This window comes from Emydura macquarii, unplaced genomic scaffold (assembly GCF_026122565.2).
Source record: "Emydura macquarii macquarii isolate MOO-44397 ecotype Brisbane River unplaced genomic scaffold, CSIRO-AGI_Emac_v2 contig_2636, whole genome shotgun sequence".
Lineage (NCBI taxonomy): Eukaryota > Metazoa > Chordata > Testudines > Chelidae > Emydura > Emydura macquarii.
Window position 1 is genome coordinate 1,346,288 of NW_027132773.1, and position 15,891 is coordinate 1,362,178.

General features: G+C 41.1%; 1 protein-coding gene across 6 annotated transcripts in view; it reads right to left on the reverse strand.

The window, feature by feature from the left end:
• TBC1D15 (TBC1 domain family member 15) overlaps window positions 1-15,891 on the reverse strand; it is a 94,623-nt gene that overhangs the window by 50,489 nt on the left and 28,243 nt on the right. For 4 of the 6 annotated variants that reach the window (XM_067564012.1, XM_067564014.1, XM_067564017.1 and 1 more), the window contains 4 exons: window positions 3,766-3,868; window positions 2,986-3,036; window positions 2,497-2,694; window positions 1,762-1,890 (listed from right to left, as the gene is read on the reverse strand). In XM_067564012.1, coding sequence (XP_067420113.1) covers window positions 1,762-1,890; window positions 2,497-2,694; window positions 2,986-3,036; window positions 3,766-3,868 — 481 coding nt within the window. The remainder of the gene's footprint in view (window positions 1-1,761; window positions 1,891-2,496; window positions 2,695-2,985; window positions 3,037-3,765; window positions 3,869-15,891) is intronic. The other 2 variants (XM_067564013.1, XM_067564015.1) reach the window with 1 other exon arrangement.

The following is a 15,891-nucleotide window of genomic DNA, read 5'->3' on the forward strand; positions in this document are numbered from 1 at the left end:
GAAAGCCAAGAGTACCTAAGATGGCAACTTATCAAAAAGCCAAGTAGGGCAAGGTCATAACTCTGAGGTAAACAACAGCAGTGAGCATGTCCAGAATGTTGGCATGCATCCAAGAATGAGGTAATGTCAACAGTAGGCATGTGCAGAAAAGAACTGATAGCCAACAGGACAGTATAAAAAGATTATTCTAGGGGCCCCAAAGCCTATTTTTCAGCCTATTTTAACAAGGCTGAGGCCAAAATAGGAAAGTACATGCCATCTATCGTTCCACTGAAGTTCAGGAACCCAATAGCTGCAAATCCATTCACTATGTCCTACACATTGCCTAGCGTCAAAGTCCTGAATAGCAGAATACGATTAATGGCCCTACACACTTGCACAACAATGGTCCCCACTATGGATTTTCCAACTCCAAAATGACCTCCCAATGACCAATAGCAATCTGGCACTGCAAGCTTCCAGACTGTGATCACCACTCACTTCTCAACTGGCAGTTCTCTCATTCTGGTGTCTGTGCACTGAAGGGTTCGGGTGAGCTCAGCACATAGATCCAGGAACGTAGTCTTTCACATCTGAAAGTTCTGCAGCCACTGCTCATTGTACCAAACCTGCAATACAATGTGATCCCACCAGCTGCTGCCTGTTTCCCAGGCCCAAAATCCATCATCTGCAGCTCTTCTATTAATGCCACCAACAGCCTGGAACTGTTTTTTACTATGTCCCACAGCAATCTGGCCTCAAAGAAATCATCATGTCCCCCATTGTTGTGGAACTTCCTGCAGCTCTGAAAATACCAGAAGACTGTTCATTCTGTGTTTGCAACGTTCATGACAACAGCGCAAAGTTCTGCAAGCTCCATGCTTCTGTCAGAGATGGTGGACAGCAAAAAGTGCCAGACGGGCTTGTGGGATTTTCAAAAAGGTGTAAAAATGATGGGATAATGATGGCATTATGGGATGGAAAAATTTGCATGATGGGAACTTGACCCATTGCTCCCAGCCCTCCCTACGCAGCCTGTGTGTGCACCACAATGCACTGCAAATATTCTGCAAAAGGCACTGCACCACAAGGTAGTATGTGGAACACTGGAATCCTATCCATGATGCATCACAATCTGCATCAACACAAGTACTCCTGGTGAGTAGGCAAAGACCGACGCAAGCAGTCAAGTACACACTCACATGAGTGATATATTAAGCACAGAGGCGTTACATCGATGTAACCTGCGTCGACCAAAGTCTATAGTGTAGACATGACAGTAGCTGAACGTTTTCCCTCCCTAAATAGTTTTGCCTCTTCTACTATATTGGCCAAGGCCCAGTAACCCAGTAACTCTGCCTTTTTATTTCCAAATCTTCTTACCAGCCAACACAAGTCCTCTGTTTCTTGGGACAGCATTTCTTTGTGTTGTTGCAGCCTGGCCTTAACATTGTTTTAATACCTCATCAGGCTTTAACTTGTTCAATACCACTGACAAGTTCAAGCACAAAGTCTTCTAGAAACTGCACTTTCCTATTTTGGCATCAGCCCTGTTATCCTGAAAAATAGGCTTTGGGGTGCCCTTAGAATAATCTTTTTATACTGTCCTCTCGGCTATCGGTTCCTTTCTGCGCATGCTCACTGTTGACATTACCTTATTCTTGGACGCATGCCAACATAAGATAAGCAGTTTGCAGAGGAGGGGAAGAGAACTAAAATCTGACCTTAAGGGTCTGGTTGACTCAGTTCTTAGCCAAAGCTTAATTAATTAACATAAATTACCCCTTTGAATATCATTTGCTTTATGGAGTCAGCATTTAAGATTCTTCCTTCCAAATCCATGTTCTTAGTCCATTCTTCAGCAGACACTGGCTCTCTTCTGATGACTTCAGGTCGTTTACCTAGATCAATCTAAAATATTAAAAACCGCTATGTTACATGAATGCCATTGCAGTGACCCGCTAATTTTCTTTTTTTAAAATCCACACAATAGTATTAAATCGAAGTCCTTCTCCATATGCACTTGGATATGCACATATGCATATCTCCACAGCAGATGTTTTGTGTATAGGGAGTTAAAAGGGAAGGGGGAGAAGACAGATTTGAGGAGCATGCCACCGTTCCACAGGGATTTCTTGCACATCATAGCATAGTAGGGATTTGGGGGTGAGACTAACAGATCAACTGCTGTGTAAATACACTGGCCATTCTCCTCTCAACTAAAGGGGAGACAGCAGTTCTGAAAGCGCAGCAAAACTTCATGGCCAGTAGATTACTTTCCCCTCAGTCCCCAACCCAAATATGTAAGCACAGGCTCAGGGTAGGTGGGCTTGGAATCAGCCTAAAAATTAGGCCCAAGTAGACCTCTAGTTTATAGACAAGGCAACCAAAGCATGAAGAAAGAACACAACATGCTTCAACAATTTAAAAATTAGTGACCATAGTGGTGAAAATACTCAGTATGCAAGAAAGGTGCTTTATGTCTATATTATGCTACTATGGTAGCTACACACTCACTCGTGTAATAACTTCAAATCCTGGTTCTTCCTGCTGATTTATCTTTAGTCCTGGAATAGCATCACTGAGAAAGTCTGCCATTTCAGATGGTGGTCGCTGCTGAGTTGAAGGGTCATTTCCTCGCAAACTATCAAAAATATAGTTTGTCACTTTGGAAAATCCTCCCATAGTTGCTGTATAAGGATCCTTCCTCAACTTCTATGTAACAGTAGGAGAGGAAAACAAGTTAACAATATCAGCCTCACACTTAGCTATTCTAACAAAAATAAAAATTATAACCAAGGATAATTTCTCAAATTATTTGGGAAGTTAAAGGTTTTGTAATAATTTTGCATAGTATAATTCTAATGTGCTAAAAGAGTCTAACAATGAGAAATCACAACAGGTACTAGTTTAACACTAATGATTTAATTTGAGAGATTGGCCATTGATGTGCTAGCTAAATCTGCCCTACTTATATAAGAAGAATAAGTCATGTCCAGTGCTTACTTTCCAATGGTGAATGGCCCAAAATGTCTTTCTTCTGTCTAGTTGCTCTACCTTCACAGAGAAAATACATCTTGAAGCAAGAAGCATCCTGCTTAGAAATCTTACATAAAAACTATCTTTGATCACTAAATCTGAAAACTAATGCAATTTAGTCAATATTACTTCCTTTGTAAATCAAATGAATCAATAGGGTAAGATCTTGGCCCCAAAGAAATGAATGAGAATTTTGCCACAGCCTTCAGTCAGGCCAGGATTTCACCCAGTGATTGGCAGTTATAAAAGAGAATAGCTTCCATTTGTGTAATATTGAACAGCAATTTTCTAGGTAAAAGAACATTATTAGTGGAAATAATTCTTTCTCTGAGGAATTACCTAACACATTTGGGCAAGACTTGCCTTGTGTTTCTTCCCCCCCCCCAGCCCCCCATGCAGAAGTTATGGAGTATATTTAAAAGATTAGTAATAATGTACAATACTTATATCTGTATGTATAATGCTTTAGGCACAGCTAAAGTAAACAAGGTTTTGCTTATTGAAATAAAATCTGTACAACATGGATGAGCAGCACTTGGAGCTTAAGGAATGGCTGATTATATGAAAAATAATTAAATGTTTTGAACACGTAGCTGCAATAGGTTCTTCACTTTCTATAGAAGGTATAATTAATTGTTTAAGGGAAGTTTTTTGGCAAAGGAGGTGTAGAGGTGTTTTTAAATAGTCTTAGTTTTAAAATCAGAAAGGAATACCAATGGGTAGGTAGGTTTTATACACAGTACATACCTGTATAAGACCATATGTTGGCTCATCAAGGAGATTTTCAAAAGACAATGAAAGACTCTTGTTCTGACAATCGACAACAAGAATTCTTTTATCCTGTGGAGATCTGTAAATAAAATACAGTTTGTCTGTATCCCAGGATGCCAGTTTTTAGGTTTTGTAAGTTAAATTGGTGCTGAGTGTAAGAAAAGCTGATGCCCAACATAAAATCATTCTTAGCCCCTTTACACAATTTACTTTACATACGTACTAAAATATTCACGAACGTATGCATTTTTTTCATACATAGTTCTCAAACTTTTTAATTGTCAGAGTCTGGGTAACAAAAAACATTGATAATTAACAGGCTAGCATTCTCTAAAACAGTAGCTTTCAACCTTTCCAGACTACTGTACCCCTTTCGGGAGTCTGATTTGTCTTACATACACCCAAGTTTCACCTCACCTAAACACTATTTGCTTACAAAATCAGAAATAAAAACACAAAAAAGTGTCACAGCACACTATTACTGGAAAATTGCTTACTTTCTCATTTTTACCATGTAATTATAGACTAAATCAATTGGAATATAAATATTGTACTTACATTTCAGTGTATAGTATATAGAGCAATATAAACAAGTCATTGTCAGTATGAAATTTTAGTTTGTACTGACTTTGTTAGTGCTTTTTATGTAGCTTGCTGTAAAACTAGGCAAGTATCTATATGAGTTGATGTAACCCCTGGAAGACCTCTGCATATCCCCACAGGTACGTGTACCCTTGGTTGAGAACCGTACTGCCATAGGTACGTGTACCCTTGGTTGAGAACCACTGCTCTAAGACAATACAGTACATAGTGTCTTATGACTTAAGTGCCACAATTCTCCTTTGAAATTACTTTCTGCACTTTATGGTTTGTTGTGAATTTTGTAATAAAAACATCAGCTGATGAATGAGGAAATCTAGGGAGATATAATTAAGCATCCATACAAGCTTATGCTAAAGCATCCTTGAATAAAAGAAAGTATAACAGCAAAGGAACATAACAAACCCTGTATATTCCTTATAAATTCCAGGGGTTGTCTGTCCTCAGCAACTGGTCGATTTCATGCTAAGGTATCCAGCAAAAAGTTTTAAATGGTGTAAGAAATATAGCATATAAATGTATAAGAAATGTAGCTGTAAACTGCATTTCCCCACAACGATGCAAGTCTTCTTGATTTTATTTTTGAGTTAATCAATCAACAATACTACAGTTATATCTACTTTCAGCCAAATAAGTGTATAAAATTAATGCAGCTTGTAAATAGCATAACGATTATATTCTGAAACCAACCTGTCATAATACAGCCTCACAAAAGGTATTCTAGTTTAGAATCCAAATGCTAAATCCACTCTCACACTTGAACATCAGATTGCTCAAATACATTGAATTTAGCTATCAGTATTTCAGTTAAGAACCTAAAAATGACAAACCCACCCCTCCCCTCCCCCCACCGCTGTTCTCTCCGAGGCTCACTGTTTAGGAAATCAGTTGGTTAAATTCACAATTTCTAGTCATTGAAACAAAAATTACTTTCTATTTCATTGCTACGTAGAACATATACTTTGCTATTAAAGCCTAAGATAAGAACTTTAATAACTGTTATCTCTTTTCAGTTCCAACATGACAGGATACAATGTTAATGCAAGAGGATATGAAATTCAACAAGAGATCTCATTTTGAGACCACAGTCATAGGTCTGAGGCAATGGCAGTTAATAAACCTCAACTGGGTTTTGCTAAAAGCAGCAGAAGGGGCAAAGGTTGAGTCATGTATTATGCTTTGCCAAGGCATAAGAATGAAAACCCTTGTAAGAAATTTCCATTTTAATTAAACATTCTCTCTCTGGGTAATACTTGGGTAATGTTCAAAACAAACTGTGGACTTACACGCGTTCACAAAGCATTTATTCACTTTGACAATGTGGCATCAGAAAAGGATTGTGTTCAATAAAATCAGAGATACAAAGCCAAACTGAACAACACAGAATGTTCAAAGCAACAAATCCACATAAATATATTGTTCCATCTCATCTACTTCAGACATACTGACTTTAGCAGGGACTGAATAATTTCATAACAGAATATTGTTAGATGGAAAGCAAAAATGTTATCAAAACTGGGGTTTTGGGGGAAGGAAAAAGGGGGAAGGGAAATGCCAGTCTGTCCTATTATATTGTTTTAAAAAGCAGTTATGCTATCCTTATATGAATATCAAGGGCACAACATGTATGAATAATGCAAACAGCAAGAAAACAAAATATTAAACAATTGATTATTTAACATTTGTATATAGTATCTGTCTAGGACACTTCACAGAGAGAATAAAGAGAATGTCTTTTCCCAGAAATTATTATAACTGGGATCATGTATGTCATGAAATAAAGCAAGGAGAGGATACTGGCAAGAGAATAAAAGGAGATTTACACAAAATAAGGTCTGAAGTTGGTTGTTTATACAAGATACATAATATGTTTTTTAATTTTTTTATTAACATGTATCATATTAGGCCAATACATAAGTTCACATATTTGTTGGAGAAACTAAAGAAGGAAGTGGGTTGGGAATAGAGGGAAGATGTGGGGTACAGAATGAGGAAACACTATTCCAGGTGGGGAGGAGTGCTGGGGAAATTCAAAAATATACATTTATTAAGATTTTTAAAAGCAGATAAGTCAAGGACACTTGCAGATAGTATGGTCCTACCTCCACGCAGATCTACAAACAACTTCAATTTTTGTTAGCTAACACAACCATGCATAACATATAAGCACTCAAGACACCCTATTTCTCACCATATTAAAATAAAAATCATTATTAGTCAAAAACAATCTTTAGATTTTTAGTGCTTTCATATCAATGAACTATGCACAGTAACAAGCTAAAGAGCAAATAATGGACAAGAAGAAGAAACATCCATTAATGACGCAAAAATAAGTATGTAATTAACAACATAAGAATTGTCCATCTAACCCAGTATCCTGTCTTCCGACAGTGGGCAATGCAAAGTGCTTCAGAGGGAATGAACAAAACAGGCAATTATCAAGTGATCCATCTCCTGCTGTTCACTCCCAGAGGTACTTGCTTTTGTTTGTTTTAAACCTGTTCCCTACTAATTTCATTGAGTTGACCCCTCATTCTAGTGTTATATGAAGGAATAAATAATACTTCCTTATTCATTTTCTCCACACCATTTTTGATTTTATAGACCCCTATCATATCTCCCTTAATCGTCTCTTATCCAAGCTAAAAAGACCCACTCTTTTTAATCTCTTTGCATATGAAAGCTGTTCCATACCCTGATCACTTTTGTTAACCTTCTCATGGTATGTCTACACTGCAGACTGAAGTCGATTTACTTTAAATCACGGTTGGTGGGTTGAGATTTTGGGGTGGGTTTACTTTAAATCAACTTTCACCCACCAAATTTCAGAAGTGGCAGGAGCGTGATCACACCACGCTCCTTGCACCCCCACTCGCCACGCTTGGGTCAACATTCAAAGCAGTGCACCGTGGGTAGCTATTCCACAATGCAACTAGCCGCAGAGGCTTTTGGGAAGCTTGTCGTCCTCCCATGCTGCAACGTGCTTCCTCCCCCTCCCTTCTTGTCCCAAACAAACTGCAAATACTTTTTTGGGCCATTTTTCTATGCACATGCCGTTGCTGGAGAGACATGGAACCCTTTCAGCTCTGCACTATCATTGTGAGCATCACAAATAGCTCACAGCTTATCCTGCAGTATTTTCAAAGGCGAGAGAAGAGCCACAGAACGGAAAATAGAGATGTTACTGAGGCCACCCTGCTACAACCCATAGAGCAGAACAATTCCCATTTGCTGCAGGCTGTCATGCATCATCTTCAGTCCGTGGAGCACAGGTTCTGGTCCTGGGAAACAAAACATAGATTGGTGGGATCACATCATTATGAAGATGTGGAATGATGAGCAGTGGCTGCAGAACTTTCGTACGCAAAAGGACATTTTCTTTGAACTTTGCACAGAGCTGTCCCAAGCCCTGAAGCACACGAATACTGGCTTGAGACCAGCTTTGACAGTGGAGAAGCGAGTGGCCATCACTCTGTGGAAGCTGGTAACCACAGACTGCTACCGGTCAGTTGGGAATCAATTCAGAGTCAGTAAATCCACCGTGGGAGCTTCTGTGATGCAAGTGTGCAGGGCCATCAATAGGCTTCTGCTAAGAAGGGTAGTGAATTTGGGAAACGTGTAGGATATAGTGGACAGGTTTGCCGCAATGGGGTTCTGAAACAGTGCAGGAGCAATAGATGGCACGCATATTCCTATCCTAGCACCTGACCACCTTGTCAGAGTACATAAACCAGAAGGGATACTTCTCAATGGTGTTGCAGACCCTAGCGGATCATAGGGGACACTTCACCGACATCAATGTGGGGTGGTCTGAGAAGGTGCATGATGTGCACACCTTTAGGAACTAGGGTCTGTCTAATAAGATGCAGGTGGGCACTTTCTTCCCTGACCAAAAAATAAACATTGGGGATGTGGAAATGCCAATAGTGATCCTGGGGGATCCTGCCTACCCCTTGCTCCCTTGGCTAATGAAGCCCTACACCGGCCACCTGGACAGTGAGAAGGAGCATTTCAATAACAGGCTCAGCAAGTGCAGAATGGTGGTGGAACATGCATTTGGCCATTTAAAAGCCAGATGGAGATGTTTGCTTACTAGGCTTAACGTCAGGGAAAGGAACATCCCATCAGTTATATCTGCATGCTGTGTGCTCCATAATGGGTGTGAAACGAAGAGCGAAAAGTTCCCCCAGAGTTGGGTTGTGCAGGCTGATAGGCTGGCTGCAAATTTTGAGCAGCCAGATTCCAGCGCTATGCTCAGAGCCAAGTGTGGAGTGCTTCGGCTTTGGAAAGCATTGAAAAACCGGTTTTGCAATGAACTGCAGCAATGTACGTCTGTGCTGTGCCTTTATTTCCCATCCCCCACCCTCGCTCCGGTGGCCCCCTCCCCTTCTCTCCACACTCAAGCTATGAATGAATAAAGACAGATGTTTTTTAATGCTACAAAGTTTTATTTGTGACCTGTTTTAATGTGGGGAAAGTAGGATAACCTAACATTGTAAAGTGTCATTGTGCAAGCAACTGTGGTTGCGTGTGTTCTTAAAGGGGTCATCGCGTCCTTCTGCTCACCTTCACCGGTGTGGAGTGCAGCATGTACTGCACCCTGCTCAGTCTCCTCATAGACCACTTGAGGGTGGGAGCTGATAAAGCGGTAGGTGGCAGAGCGTTTTTGGAGGGGCTGCAGAGGGAGTCTCTCCTGCTGCTGCTCTTCCCGGAGTTCTACCAGACATTTCAGCATGTCAGACTGATCCCTCAATACGCAACATCTCCTGCTCCGCATCACGCTTCTGCTCCTGTGCAGATCTTGTGTGTTCCATGTCTAGTTTTTCAGACAAGGACATCCTCCAGGCTCTGAGCTCTGTGTCAGCTGCCGCAGAGGCATTCATTAGTTCGCTGAACATGTCATCCCATGGTTTTTTTTCCCCCACTTCCTAATCTGGGAAAGTCTTTCAGCTGGAGTTCGGCAAGGGGGGCTGAAGGCCGAGGTGTCTACTGTAAGTTAAGCAAAGCACAAAGTTGCCATTGTTAGCTGACCCAAAGTAGTAAAGGAAACGTTACAATGTAAAAAGTACTCCCTTTCATGTTCACAAGGCTAAGCCAGACCCGCATTCCATTCGGTACATCTCAGAAGGGTCGGACTGGCATTACAGACATGGTAAGCAAGGGGCCCTTGCATCTGTTATAGAGAGACTTCATTAGCACTAAAATCCACACTTGAGCAAGGAGAGGGATCACCAGGCTCCCCTGTAACATGCCAAAGACCGGGTTGGGAGGAGGTGGGCAGAACAGATTAGAGGACACTGCGGGTGAATTGTAGCTGCAGAAAACTTAGGGCAATCAGTGTCCCGACCCATAATGTCCATTGCAAGAGTACTGGACTAGGAATAATCTTGGGGAGGCACCCAGGGACCCTGTCTACGGAAGAGGAATAAAACAGAGTGACTGTATTGGTTGGGTATTTTAAACTTGCACCATCCTCCCTAGGTGACCATGTGTGATATCAGTCTCCTGAGGATAATGCAGGTGGAAAGGGAAGATTTGCTGCAAGTATCGGGTACAGGCCTGGCCCTTATGCTGCTATGCTGTGTTCTGCAATGATGCCTGCCGATTTAATAGCAGAGTGGCGGGGAAAAGTATCCTACAGTGGCAGAAGAAATAAGGCTGCCCTCCCCAGAAACCTTCTGCAAAGGTTAACAGATTACCTACATGAAAGTTTCCTTGAAATATCCACAGAAGATTCTTGGAGCATACCTCTGCACATAAATAGTCTGTTCCGGGAGTAACCTTCCACTGAAGTTTGCTACCACACAGTCAGACCCTCCCCTCAAAAACACAAACTCCTTTTAAGAAGCTGGACTGGGGACATAACTGCAAAAAAAAAAAATTTGCCCCACACACTCACCAGATGTGCCTTCCCCTGCATCTCGATCAGTCCCGCTCTCTTGTATATGGCTGGACTGCTCTGGGGTAACGAACAGGTCCTGGCTATCAGGGAGAATGGATACCACACTCTCCTGCACTCTGCTCTCCATCCTCATCGTCCACAGAGTCCTCCTCATTCGTCATGGACTGGGATTCTTCAGAGGTATCAATGCTGCATGGTGGCACACTGATTGGGTCCCCGCTGAGAATTGCATGCAGCTCCTCGTAAAAGTGGCATGTTTTGGGTGAGGATCCAGAATGGCTGTTAGCTTCCCTAGTTTTCTGATAAGCCTGCCTCAGCTCTTTGATCTTTACACAGCACTGCTACACGTCCCTGTTGTGCCCCTTCTCCAACATGCCGCGAGATATCTGCTCGTATATATCTAAATTTCTTTTGCTGGCTCGGAGCTGAGCCAGAACAAACTCTTCGCCCCACAGATATGAGATCCAAGACCTCTGGTCAACTCGAAACCGGAGCGCATTTGGGCTGTGTAGTCGCCATGAGCAGTTCAGCTACAAAGCTCTCTCCATGCTGTCTAAACCGGAAATGAAAATGCAAAATTTCCTGGGGCTTGAGGGGAGGAACTATTTCCTGTGTACGTGGCCACGTTATAGCAGAGAATGAATGTCCAGAGCAGTCACAACGGGGCATTATGGGATACCTCCCGGAGGCCAATGGCATCAATTTATGTTGCGCTCTGCCTACACTGATGCAAATTTGACCCATGGAATTCGAATTCTGCACTACGCCACTTGCAGAGGTGGTTTTATTAGGACGACTTTTACCACGCTTTAAATCAACGAAACTTATGTGCTAGTGGAGACGCATACTTTAGGGGGTCAACGTAAGTGGCGTTACGTCGACCTCCATTGCCAGTGTAGACCAAGCCTCTATATCTTTTCCTTTTCTAAGAAATCTTTTTTGAGATGGGGGCATCCAGAACTGCCTGCAGTATTCAAGGTGTGGGTGTACCATGGATTTATATAGTGGCATTATGATATTTCTGTCTTATTATCGATCCCTTCCCTAACGGTTCCTAACATTGTTAGCTTTTTTGACAGGTGTTGCACATTCAGCAGATGTTTTCAGAGAACTATCCATAATGATGCCAAAATCTGTTTCTTGAGTGGTAACAGCTAATTTAGATTGCATAAAAAATAAATGTTCTATTACCATAGGATGTATAAGTCTTGACCAACACAAGTTGCTAACAATTTGGATGAGTGGGCATACTATAGATAAATCAGAATAAACAAGTACGGTAGAAAATATTTCTCCCCCTTAAGCTATATTATGCAATTCATCTTTATGGGAATTCTACCCCTCCTTCTGAAGCATTTGGTACTTGATACAAGAGCTGGATAGAGAAAGTGGATTATGTTTAGTGGAGGATTTGAAAATTTGGTTTAATTCCAATTTGCAATGAAAACCAAAAATTTCAAAACTCTCCATGACCCAGACCCACTTGATGGACTGCACCAGAGCTACGGACACTAGAAACCACAGGGGGCATTCTGACAGGAAACCAGTCAGGTTTCCAATGGAATCCTGCCTGGGTTCTGTGAGAACTTTGTTGAAATTAAACCATCTCATCGAAATCTTCACATAATAAGTCAAATTCCAATGAAAAAATGTTTCACCAGAATGTTTCTGACCTGTGCTACTGGCCACTACCAGAAAGAGGATACAAGACTAGGAAGACCATAAGTCTGATCCAATATGGTACTTCACATGCTCCTAATTGATGTTACTTTAGGGCCAGATTGTAGTGTATGCTGGATGCCAGCACAAGGGAAAGAGGCAGCAGTGTTGGGGTGGGTATGGCATTCTGTTACTCCCTTGTGCTATACCAATGCTTCCTGTGTGCAAAAAGAATCAGGCTTAGCAGAACCGCTAGGTTTCCTCTCTTGAGCAGGTGGGCAAGAAGGAAGGGAGTCATCACGGCACCCCTGCATCAGGCCTGGCAGAGTAGTTACACCAGCACATCATGAAGTGTAAACACCTCTCAATGCTCTGGGGAAATCTGGAGGGAAACTGACTTCTTAAATCATAATATCTTTGCCAGGCTGCTCCAGGAGCAGCACAAAAATCCCTTTATGAAGGACTGGAACAAACTGACAATGCAGTCCTTTGTTGAAGTGTACCTTAAGCAGTAGTTATATATTTGGGCCTGATTTACACTTAAAAGTTTTGCTGATATAGCTAAGTTGCTTAGGGATGTGATTTTTTTTGCTGACAGTTATGCAAGCAAAAGCCCTAATGTATACGCAGTTATACCAGCAAAACAAAACAAAAAAATCCTTATAAGGTATAAGCTATCCCAGAAAAAGGACTTATAAACCATGTCTACACTAGGAGGGTTTGCCAGTGTATCTATACCAGCAAACCTTTTAAGTGTAAACAAAGCCTAGTAATCCTATAATATTTCTTTTTGTGGTACTGCTATTATCATGTTTATAGGCCAGCAAAGAGGGATGTTTGTTTTTGTTCAAAGAACACTTGAGGTCTAATATATGTTGTGAGAAGGTATCAACTTTAGTGTCAACAGAGTGCCACTTCAAAGATGAGCTATCAAGAAAATAAGAGACCATAAATCCATTTTTGGACTACAGTAATGCAAACAGCAGATCATGCTGGAAAGGAAGTAGTGCAGCGTAAATATGGGCCAAATGGGACAGAAGGAGATCAGGATAAGTTATACTTGGATTATTCTCCAAATGCATCATATTTATACTAAACTACAGAAGAGAAAAGTATCAAACTTTTGTGCAAAAAAACTAAAGCGAATATTACAAAAACTGCATTTACAGATGGACAATTTATCTTTCTATTTTCCATAAATTACTTTTCTAATGTAACAAGAACAAGAAAAATAAATTAAATGTGTTGCTAACATACTTAATGTTATTTCTAGAAAATATTTGGAATATTTATTTTTTTTAAAAAGAATTAACTCACAAATATAACTAACATGTTTCTGAGTCATTTAAAGTATGTGAACATGAAGCACTCGCTCCAAACCCCAAAACATATTTTACATATGTTAAACACTAGATAAATCTGTAAGAAAATACAAAGCATTAGACAGCCTTTCAAATTAGAGGGGGGGTTGCATATCTAAAGGAGATTTTTCAGTTAAAAATTATGATTGTCTACAGTAACTGAACTGTGTCTCACAATATACTGGTCAAAATATTTATTACAAAATTTCATATTCACTTTATTTCCTTTTTCAACAAGGTAGTATGTTATGGGCTAATGTAAAACCATCAGATTTGCACTGAGAAAAATTGTTAGGTCAAATGGAAGTCTCAACTAAAACTGTGCATTTCCCTCCTTCTACCGTGCAGAGCAGTGCAGAAGTTCACAAGCAATTATTAATAACTACACAAGTCCCTCTGTAATTGAGTCTCCTGCATTTCCTCCCTCAGAGAGTAGAAGTACCTGAACACATCCAGTTATCTATACTAGATGTTTCCAGCACAGACCCTACTTTCTTACTACTTGCAAAGGGGTCCTGCCCTTTGTGGGCCTTCTTAAGTCTCTCTAGATGGGGGATCAAAATGAAAGTCACACATTCCAATGCATCATAGGATACTCTCTCCCTGTGGCCCTTCAAAAGGGGAGAGGGTGACAAGTCTACAGTCTGCCAATGATCCAGAACTAGCAGAGTGGGTTTTGGGAAATCGCTCGGGCTGAGTCTCCGAGTCATACTCAGTCTCTCCATCTTACCCTGGAAGTCCGCTGTGCTGTCCTTAGGATCAAGGTGAAGGTCTCCTGGTTGGGAGTTCCCTTCACAGCTTCAGGAGTCACTCTTGCAGTTTGCTGCTAAGGGCAATCCTTCTCCTCCCCCTTCCTGACTGCAGTTTCCTCCTTTTTAAAGGCCTCCTCTCCCTATCACACGATTGACAGGACCAGGGGATTAGCCCTAATGCCAGAGCCTCTCTGGCACCTTCCTAGTCTGTGTGGGTTCTATATACCCAGTCATACCTTTCATTAACAGCTCCAAACAAGTAAAATGTCTGAATTCTATGGTTATAAATTTGATATGTTAAAAATCTTTTCCCTCCCATGGCAGCACAATTGGGAGCAAGGACAGAATGAATTACAGCCCCACCACATATACCTGAATTATCAGTACTCATCCTCAGAGGAAACCAGCACAACACTTTCAAAAGACAAGCCTGGATGCTTAAATTCATAACTTTCCTAGACATTGAAAATCACAGACTGAACTGGGACACTGGATTTATGGCTAACAACAACAATCTGTAACCCACAAACAAACCCCTCCCTCCATGCTGCCCTTCCCCTCCCTTCCTTTCCCCGCTATGACTGGAGGGGTGTTAAGGGGCCACTTCATTTTGGATGGTCCGTTGAAATGTGTGTTAACTACTTATGCTAAACAATTTGTTCCACCTTGTATTTAACTGTGACACTCTGAGTACATTTCCCAGATCTGAAGAGCTCAATGTAAGCTCGAAAGCTTGTCTCTTTCACCAACAGAAGTTGATCCAATAAAAGATATTACCTCACCCAGTCTGTGGAGAAGCTAGGTGGAATGGAAGATTCCTACCACCAAATCCCTGCACCCATGGAGGGCAAGGGTAGTTATATAAAGAGGGTAGAAAAAGAAGTGGAGAAAGATCAAAATACTGCTATACAGATCATTTTCCTGACTCATTGCTTTAACCCCATCTCTTGTTTTTCATCACAAGAACCAATTATTTGTCTTGATTTTCAAGACCTTTCTCAACCTATCCCCACCCTCTCTATCATCTGTCATTCACTATTGGGATGCTGACTCCCCCTCTGCTCTGCCCATGCTGCCACTCTTCATTACCCACTTGCTTTATTTTCAAAAAAGCACCTTCATGCTTTTTTCCATACTGCCCCTCACTGGAGGAAAAGCTCCCCATAAACATCAGCAAAGCCATCTCATTATCACCCTTCTAATCCCTTCTTAACACTCTTCTTTGCCACGATGCCTACAGAAAACTTGACAATGGTGAGACAGCTGGTATGTCTTATATTCGGATTGTAAGCTTTTGGGAACAGTCTTCATGTTTGTACAGTGCCAAGAACAATGTGGTCCTGTCCATGACTAGGGCACCTAGGGGCTACCATAATAAAAATAATAATTAAAAGACACCAAACAACAACTTTTGGAGTTTAATACAGTGGGGGTATTCTGAAACATAAATGCTATGCCTCTAGTCAGTAAACGAATTTTACTAGGAAGAGGCCAACAAGAAATTTCTGCAGGGCAGAACACCAGTGAGAAAACCAGCACCTCTGGTTCTATCAGGAGTTCAGGATTTGTATTTAGTCCTTCATTTTTGGGTCAGCAGGTATCTGCTCCATAACAAGAGCAACTTTATCATGCACTGGAAGGATCCATGGTCAGTTTTCTTGGACAGGTTTCCCCCCCCCCCTTCAAAGCCTTAAGAACTGCATGTGAAGCTGTTAAAAACAAATCAGCAATCAATGGAGTTCTGAAGATCTCTTTGGAGGAAACATTTATATATAGATTTGGATGACAGTGTGGTAGTTATTTACAAAGTTTAACTCCTTCACCCATT